Below are 10,108 nucleotides of genomic sequence, written 5' to 3'. Positions count from 1 at the left end.
TTTACAGCCAGTAACACAATGTCCTCCCTACTCTCTTTTTATCTTGCTAGTACAATGATTGACCTTCCCTCCGATAACTCTCAAAGACAAATAATAACTCTTATCTTGCTAGCCCTTTCAATCAAACATCCTACACTACAACTCAAACAACAAAACTTTCAGAACCATCCACAATTAGATTAAGAGCATGAAAATGCAATACAATGAAGAAAAAGAACAAATCACCGTATTAAAAGGAGTACCTACCTTGTCGAAGACTTGCCTGGTAAACATTACGAGAAACGAATTCAATGCCAAAGTACAAGATAAATGGAACCAGTCATTACTTGGTATGAGGTTAATGCTTGCAATAGAGGGATCAACACAATCAGTTGATAACTTTAAGAAATTGATTCGAGGTCAATTATTCTTCTGAATCATAAAATGGGAAAAAGAACAATAAAATTAATGATACTGAGACAATAAAAATTATAACAGATAGAGGCTCGTTGATCTTGGTCTTCCAGATGTTGATGTTTGCACCAAAGATGCGGCAACTCTCATTAACAGCCCATTACCGCACAATTATACACAAAAGCACCTGCCCGTGCCTTGACAGCAAGCACATTCCACTCTTGTCCATCCCTGTTTCCCTCCTCTGGATCCCAAGAATGTAGAACAATTACTCCATCATCATGCCCTCCATGACCTCCAGCTCCTATTACTAGTAAACTGTTTCCGCATGCTTTAAATGCCAGCCCCCAACCGTAGGAAGAGTCCACCCTCACAGGTAGTCTCTTCACAACACTCCATGAGTTATTAACCTTATCATATTTCTTAACTTCATTAGTTGCTTGATCAGCAGAGTAAAGCTGATTATTTACAACAGCAACTAAAGGAGGTGAACACATAGCAGGATGAAATGTACCTGCATTGCGACCAGGGTACATATTTTTTATCCTCCTCCATGACCTTGTCTCAATATTGTACTCTTCACCACAAGTCAAACAATCTGTATGACTTGACATGCCCCCAATCACATAAAACTTCCCATCCATAAAAAATCCCGAACATAGTTTACGCGGGAAGTTCATATTGGGCAATGTTTGCCAAGTACCTACTTCAGAATTGTAGAGTTCAGCAGATTGTAGGACATTGCCATTCTTATCACTTCCCCCAGCAACAATGGCTATCTCCCCAAGGCTGCTAGAACCAAACAGACAACGAGGCAAATTCATTAGGGGGCATTTAGACCAATTGTGGGTAACCAAACTATACATCCAAATAGCAAATCCTGACAACTCACGACCAAATACAAGTAATTCACTCCCCACTGCAAGAGACTCCTTGTCAGCACAAGTAAAACAATCATCACATGGAATCCTAGGTAATCTTATCCATTTCTGTCTCATAGGATCAAAAGCTTCCCAAGGCATCATATTACAGGCCAAATAAACCCAGTGTTCAATTATGCCAAGCTGACGTCTCAGTTTATATAAATATCCACTGCCTATAAGTGACCTAAATTTTCTGTTTAAACAGGCCAGATTTGGATAGTTGGATCTGCTGCTCCATGCCAGTATGTCCAGTGCCATGTCATCATTAAGACCAGGTAGTAGACTGTTATCCGATGATTGTCCACCATGATTTTCTCCCGATCTTACCACAATTATAGGTTTTTTTCCATTTAGTCCCATGTAGCCAAAAGTTAAAGCATGCACTTCCTTGTCCAGCAAATCTTGCCCAACACCTTTTGTATTAGTTTTATGAACTAAGAGAAGATATGCCAATAAATGCCAATCATCTGGTGAAATTCTCAAATTCTGATTGGAAGGCAGTGGAAGCTGCAATGAGACATGACTTTGCAAACCAGCCATTACAGGTGATTCATGTTCTACACCTTCTACTTTCATCTTTGGCTGCTTAAGTGAATCTCGGAACACCATTTGAGAGAATGTGCAGTACACAACTATTCCCTAGAAAAGGGAAAAAATTAGATAAAAAAAAGTGATAATACCAAAAAGAAAATCCACAAAATATAATCAATTATAAGATTATTGTATCAAATTTTTCTTTATCAATCTTGTTATCCTACCAAAGGATAGGCTTCCTTCTATCTCAATGCTTAATTTTAAACCAATGTTTTCCCTCCTTAGAAGGGAACAGCACTGTCGATAAAAAGGCAAACAGCTTTAATACAGCCAATGAGCTTCTAAACTTTTCTGGTCACTAGTCAAATTAATGAAAACAAGATTAAATTCCATAGAGGACATATGTTGCCAAGGGATAAAGGTACACTCCAGGTGCTAAAAACCCTTGTATTGCCTCAGGCAGAAGGGGCAAAAAAAAGTTCACCTGATTGAAGTAAGGTGCAATATGCATGCATATGCATATATGTATATGTGGTGTGTATATGTAAGGCTAAGCAATATAATTATGATAAAACACTTTTATCCAATTTATCTACAAAACAAGGAACTTTTTTATTGTTGGCCAATATGCAAAAGTTCCTATTGGTTCCATGTCTGCTGTTCAATACACAAATATTACAAAATAGAGTTTTGATAATATCCCATTTCTTACAAGTAAAGGTACATCTAATGAAAAAGTTGAAAACAAAAGCAATTAAAGAGAACTTCAATTAGGCGGATTTTATATGCCCATCGCCTTACAAAAAAGCACGCCTACGCACACTAGGCGAGCGCCTAATCAAATGTGCCTCGCCCAAAAGGGTCTGAGGTCCTTTGGTTGTCTGAAGCTAAGGCGCAAAAGCATAGGCACACCTTGACAACACAGTATGGTTCAATAAATTAACAATGCATCACTTCAGTATCATCTTCCTATGGGCAAATTAACAGATCATATAGACTCATAAAAAGATCAAAAGCCTGAGATTGCACTGCCATTGATACGAATATACCCAGGAAAACCAAAAACGAGTAGATGTTGCAACAAAATCTGCATGAAAGCAGTATCAAGAACGCAAGCAATATTGCCTAAGACTAACTCAAATCAAAGCTTCAGCCCATTAATGTCCCTTTTTTATTCAAAAGAAGCAGGACAGACATATGAATAACAACTTTTAAAACAACACTTCATCATATAAAACAACACTTTCCCATCTAAACGCAGCGCTGACTATTCATTTCCTGCTTCCAAATGTAAACAGTGCTTCAATCCTTGGAGGAACTGACCCCATGAACAAATTTTTTTCCACAACTCTTACTCTAATAGAAAAGAATCATTTACTTTTATTAGACACCTAAAAAGTGAAAGATAAATTTCTTTATTTGAAAGGTCAAAATGGACACATGGAAAACTTATAGCACCACGTAGAGATTTTCAAGTTTTTCTTTGTTTTTTACACACGATGTGGCAAAAATAGGAGGCATGCCATCCCAAAAATGGAACTGGAGACCTTCAAGATGGGGAGCCTTAAGTTCTAATCAGTGGCATGTCATCGCCAATGGATAGGATATGTGTGTTAAATATGATAATTATCTGCTAAATTTCTGAAATGTCTTGAAAATTGTTGACGGTTAGTAGTTACTGTTATAACTCTCCATTTGTTCTTGTCATCCACTCTTACACTTAATTATAAACTCAAGATATCTGATAATCCAACATGCAATTTTTACTTGATTCTAGGGAAAAAATCATATCAGAAACATACAAAGCCCAGAAAAATTCAACAAGAAAATAAAAAGGAAACAACGTATTTGAAAAATAAAACAAGAAATGAAATGAATTCTACAACTGAAGCTAAAATCTAGCAAATCTTAACATGTAACGAATTAAGATTGAAGTCAAAGAATAATCAGTCCTCACCTTAAGTGAATCAAAATCCGACAAAATTCTTTCGCTCACAGAAATTTCCACGAAAACCGATCTGTGAGAAAAAATTCAAAGGAAAGAAAAAAAAACAAAACCCCTAATTCGCATTACTCTACAGCTTCGATTACCCCCCAAATTCTCTCTCTCCCTTATTTTAAGCTTAGGAACCATATTCCCATATATAGTAAAATATTTATAAATATAATTATGTGAAGAGGATTTTTATCATTTTTCACTTTCTCTCTGAACGCTAGAGAGAGATTTTTTTTATTGGAAAAAGTAATTACTCCTCTCAATAATAATCTCCCATATCATTAACCTAGTGGCGGACCATGTATTACATATATTAATTAAAATATAGTTTATTTTTAGTTTAAATATTCAATTTTTTTTAAATAATTGATGACATATACAACAAATTGAAAATAATAATATAAAATAGATAGGTTAAAAATAAAGAAATTGAAATACTTTTAATACAATAGTTGGTATATATCTTTTACTTTATATATTGAAGAGATACGTTTTTAAATTTATAATGAGATAATATATTAATTTTTAATGTATAAAATTATCATTATAATTTAAATTATTCAAAAGATAATATATAAACTTTATATATAATTTTTCAAAAATAAAAAATTTTACTAATCCATGCATCTTTTGAGAAAAAATTGAATAGTTACTTAAGGTTTCTAAAAAAAATTATTGAAAGAATATATAAAATTTGAAAATAAAATTACAAAAGAGAACGAACTTTTAAAGCCTATTAGGTTTATTTTCTTCTCATATTTTTAAAATTTTTATATATTTTTTATTTTCTTACCTAAAAACTTTAGATAAAATTATTTAACCCTTTTAAATTTTACTTAATATTTCAAATTTTATTTATTTAAAATTGATATAAAAATATAATAATTTAATGATGTCCACGAAATCAATTAAAAATTTGACTAAGGCAAGTGCACCTAGAGGTGTGCATGGGTCGGGCTGGGCTAGGTTTGGGCTGGGCCCAACTAAAAATTTAGGTCCATTTGCTAGGCCCGGCTTGAAAAACGGGCTTAAAATTTTGCCCAAGCCCAACCCGGATAAAAATGTTAAAACTCGAGCTCGACCCGGCCCGCCCATATTAATTTTTATATAATTTAAAATATATATAATACATCAAAAATACTAAAAACATTAAAATAAATATTTCTCAATAAATTGAAAATAAATTTTAAAAATATGTATACTTAAATAACACTAAGATAGATGCAACTTAACAAGCAAATGCCTCTAAAATAAGAACAAAATTAACAAATGTCTTTAAAATAATAACAAATTTAACAATAAAATAAGTTTTATACAATATCCAAACAATAACAACAAAATAGCAGCAACATAATAGTAAAATGGTAGCAAAATAGGGAGAAAATAATATTTAAAAAAATAATTTTTTTGTCCTTTAGTGAATTCGAGTCGGGCCTGGCCTTGTCCAAAAATGCCTTACCCGAGGCCCGGCTCGTTTTTTAAACGAGCCTTATTTTTTTGGCCAAGCCCATTTTTCAAGCCTATATTTTTGCCCAAACCCTCCCACATTTCGGGCGGGACTTCGGGTCAGACCAGGTGGCTCAACCCATGAACAAGTCTAAGTGCACCTATTAATTAATAATATAGTTAAGGTGAGCAAAGATATCGTTCCTACGAATACTAGAAGTACTAGTAATTACTATCTTTCTATTATTTAATCGATAAATTCGAGTGATGGATTAAAACTAAAATTAACTATATTAATTAACTACGATTACAACAAAGAATAATTCAGGAAAATAAATGATTAACAACCAAGAAGCGAAACAATATCCAAGAAAGAATTCACCTAGACTTCATCTGTCACTATCAATCTAAATTACACAATTTCTTCACTTAGTGTCTTGATCCGTAGAAATTCCTAAATTATGCTAATATCTCTTTCGAGAGTAAGAGCAACTGACTCTAGATTGATTAATTGAAATTTCTTTCTAATTAAAACCCCTATTATCGTATTAACTTGAGTTATGAATTCCCCTATTAGATTTGACTCTAATCTGGTAGATTTATGTCGTTTTATTTCTAGGATTGTATGCAACTCCACTCAATTACGTTAGATCTACTCTTAAATAGGGTCTATTCCTTCTCTGATTTAAGCACATCAAACATAGATCAATAATCTAGAAATATTAAAGTAAGAATTAAGCACAGATAATTGAGAATAAGATCTAAGTATTTATTGCGTAAAATAAAAATCAAATGACAGAATTCATCATAGGGTTCATCTCCCAAGGTATTTAGAAAATTAGTTCATGCTTGCAAATAAAAACTTCCTAAAGACAGTATATCCAAAAGAAATAAAAAAACTCATTACAATATCTTGAGAAATCAACTGGGAGTCTTTAATCTTGATGGAAATCTGCTACAGAATGGGTTTCAATGGTGTTTTTCGAGTTGCTTCCTTGAATATTCTATGTGGGTCACTCCTATCTTCATATTTTTTTCATATATATATGTCTTAGAATACCCGAAAAATTTAAAAATCGTGTTTTCTCGCAGTTTAGGGTCCAAATTTGTGAAATTTACATGACCTGCCAAATGGACATATGGCAGCTTCTATGGCTCACACGACCGTGTGGTAGCTTGTGTGGCTCACACGACCGTGTGGCTAGGCCGTGTGGAAAGGGTTAGCCTATGTGCCTCCTATAACTCACTCCGATTTTTCGATTTTCACTTGTTTTTTGCTCCTTTTGCTCCCAAATGCTCTCCTAAGTATAAAAACATGAATTTAAAATATTAGGAGCATAAAATTCACCATTAACATAGAATAATCACCCAAAAACGCATTAAGAATGAGATTAAAACATATTACTTTTAACACCTATCATTTAACACAAAATTTGTCCATGTGTCATTAATAAAAGATGTCCACATCAACTTTGATCTAAAATTTTGTAATATTGTATATTACTTTTCTTACTCAACAATGCACAAATTTAGTTATATGTATCAATTAAAATATATTAAAATTATTTTTTACTTTTGTATAAATTTACTTTTATGTTTAATATTATAAATAAATTTGAATTTTTTTATATTTTTTATATTTTGTAATTTAATATTTTATTTGATTAAAATATTGCATTAAATTATTATATACAATTTTCTATATTAAACATAGATGAAAATATGTTTATGGAATCTATTAAATTTTTATTTATGAAATCTATTTATACTAAATGTTTTAAACTTGTTTATTTTTTTAAAACTCAACCCTATAAATATTAATGTAAAATTCATATAATGAATCACGAATGAAATTATTTGTAATATTCTAAATATATTACTTGCATAAATGTTAATATAAAATCCATATGGTGAAATTTATTATAATGAAATTCATATAAAAATAGTCATTTAACGAATCACAATTAAAGTAAATTAGAATAAAATAGTCATTTAGAATCACAATTTATCATATAACGAATCACAATTTATCATATAACGAATCACAATTAGAATAAAATAGTCATTTAGTATGAACTATAATAAAATCAATTTTTTATTTATTAGTTAAAAAACTTTTTTATTAAAAAACAAGTAAATTGTTAAAGAAATCTAAAAAGTAAAGTGCTCCCAAAACTCATTAATAACATAAATTTTATTCTATTTAACACAATCATAAACAGTTAATAAAACTATCTTCATCAAAATGAAAATTGTAGTATATATACTTTATTCCTTTTAAATTTTTACAATAACCATGTATGCATGTTTGTGTCAATATTTTAAATTTTTTAAAACATTTTTAATTCTAAACATAACAAAACTTCAAAAAAACTCGTGCATCGCATAAAATGATTGTGCATATTAAAATATGTTATATTTTTTGTTAAATTTTTTTGAACAAAATTTTCAACATCTCATAAATAAAATGATTTTGAAAAGTGAAAAAAAACTCTAATAAAAAGTTTACATTTAAAAAAAGTGACTTATTTTGTAACATTTTGATAAATAGACCTATTCATAAATCAAGTTAAAGCTTGAATTTTAAAAAGTACATGTGCTTCGGCTTGGTCTAGCCTAAACCATCCAAATAATCTATATTACTATTTTAAAAAGGCATAAATATAAAAATTATACATGAACTTTGGTCTAATGAGTAATTTTATACATGAACTTTGATGTTGTGCAATTTTATATATTAAATTTCGATTTGATCCCATTCTCACATATTACTAATATAATTATGATATAACATCATTTTATGTTTATATATTACATACACAAATAATTATATCTATCCAATATAAAAAAATAAATTGATGTATTCATTTCTTTAAATGTGTATGATTGAATCAAAATTAAAGTTTTATTTACACATTTGAACCACAACCAAAGTTTTATGTGTATAATTGCACCAAATCAAAGTTAATGTATAATTTTGAGATTTATCCCTTTCAAAAATAATAAAATATATTAATTTATAGTAATATTTATATATTTTACAATTAAATTTTAAATAAAAATATTTAAAATTTTATTTAATTTAGGCTCGAGGGAAAAAAAACTTTGCCAGCCATTATTTTGGATGAAAATAATTCATGTCTATGAAATATTTAATTTTATTAAAATTTATTAATTTTAATTTTAAAATTTATGCCATGAAAATTAACTCCAACTGGTTACATTCTTATTCTTTGTTTTTTTTTTCATATTCTAGCCCTTTGATTTCCATTTCATGACATTCCTCCCAGGTAGATTCATTAATGTTAAATTTCTCCAATATTTCTATCATTTCCTTCCGAGTTTTTGTCCAAATACTTCCACCAATCGTAATGTCAAATTTTCGTTTATTCTGACCGTCCAACCTATAATAGAAATGTTGCATATGATCTGTGAAGTGTATACCCTCGCCTCATATGGATATGAGAATTGTTTTAAACCTTTCCCAGGTCTGTCCCAATGTTTCAATAGTACTTTGCTTAAAATAAAATAAATGTGTATAAGTACTTAGTACCTTGGTCATGGGTAATTCTCGGCAAAGTGCACAAACTCAGTCTAAGTAGTAATGGTGTCTGGGGGAAGTGCTTCTAACCATGTTTTTGCCTTCACATCCAGTGTAAATGGAATTAATAACAATTTGCTAGTATCTAGTAGAACGCTTGCTTAAGTAACGGTACTACATATATGATCAAATCTCTACAAGAATGCTATAGGGCCTTCAGTTTTACGATTTGTAAATCTGAAATTTTCATAAATCCATGTTAGTAAAGAAGGATTTAATTCAAAATATGAGTTATGAATGATAGGATAGGAAATGTTAGACTGTAGAGAGTCTATATCAAACAATGTCCCTAAGACTTGCATAATATTAGTAGTTTTACTTATGGCTAAATAAATCGTATCTATGACTTAAAAAATTTCCTAATTATTCTTTTTGAAGTGCAAAAAGTTAAAATCAAACTAATGACGTTGTCTCCCCAGTAATGGCGCCAACAACTTAACCACCTCCGGACGTACTAACGTCCAAAGTGTGAATACTTCAGTAAAAGATATATCGATGAGGCGGTATCTGTAAGTATACAGGTCCAGTTGTAATATAGTTACAACGGAGTATGTGAGTACTCTGAGGATCGTACCCAACGAAGGCTAGTGTTAGATAAATTTTAACCTGAACACTTAAAGATCTAATTAGTACTTTAAATTAGTTATAGTACGAAAACATAATAAAAGGGGTTTTTGAGAAATAATAAAATATTATAAGGAAAGAAATAATAAATCAAGAGATCAACAAATAGAATAAATCAAATCTTATTATAGGTGATTAGCTCACTTCGGTAATCCCCATCAACAGTCGGTTCAGGTTCCTCGTCAATCAACTAGTCGTTATCCTATCAAGATCTTCCGATCTTTCACTCAAATAACGAGTCAGCAAGGACTACTTATCTTCCGACCTCACAGTCTAGACCGGCTTGGGGTGAAGGTGTTCACGGATAGACCATACCAATTTTAGGTTAATTCCCACCTTGATGACTTTCTAGGGTTGTCAGGCCTAGGGTTTTAGGTTCTTTATTTTCCAAACAGCTAATTCGTTGAGTACCCCTACAAAATAGTTAATGAATCATACCTCCACTCACTAATCCCCCATAGAAGGACTAGGTCCTCATTGTTTTCATAAACAATATAAAAACCATATAAAGATAGAACATGAAGAATGAATCGAAGTATAGAGTTTAATAAAACACTTGATTTGCATTAAGAATTACATGAATCTACAAGT

At 30.8% G+C, this 10,108-nt stretch overlaps 1 protein-coding gene across 2 annotated transcripts; it reads right to left on the bottom strand.

The window, feature by feature from the left end:
• Window positions 1-322: 322 nt before the first annotated feature.
• Window positions 323-4,129, bottom strand: LOC121215342 (F-box/kelch-repeat protein At5g60570). Of its 2 annotated transcripts, none has more exons than XM_041089729.1 (2): window positions 3,808-4,129; window positions 323-1,955 (listed from the first exon to the last, which is right to left on the bottom strand). In XM_041089729.1, the coding sequence occupies exon 2, from the start codon at window positions 1,923-1,925 to the stop codon at window positions 543-545; it is 1,383 nt and encodes a 460-aa protein (XP_040945663.1). In that variant the 5' UTR covers window positions 1,926-1,955; window positions 3,808-4,129; the 3' UTR covers window positions 323-542. The 2 variants fall into 2 exon arrangements, with proteins under 2 accessions (XP_040945663.1, XP_040945664.1); XM_041089730.1 differs by having other exon boundaries at window positions 323-1,948; window positions 3,808-4,123.
• Window positions 4,130-10,108: the final 5,979 nt, after the last annotated feature.

Source organism: Gossypium hirsutum, chromosome D03 (genome assembly GCF_007990345.1).
Source record: "Gossypium hirsutum isolate 1008001.06 chromosome D03, Gossypium_hirsutum_v2.1, whole genome shotgun sequence".
NCBI classification, from domain to species: domain Eukaryota; kingdom Viridiplantae; phylum Streptophyta; class Magnoliopsida; order Malvales; family Malvaceae; genus Gossypium; species Gossypium hirsutum.
The sequence above is the reverse complement of the archived record's forward strand: the minus strand, read 5'-3'. Positions and strand labels throughout refer to the sequence as shown.

What these genes read in the sequence shown, in the direction of transcription:
- LOC121215342 (XM_041089729.1), bottom strand. Translation starts at nt 1,925, where the DNA reads ATGGTGTTCCGAGATTCACTTAAGCAGCCAAAGATGAAAGTAGAAGGT.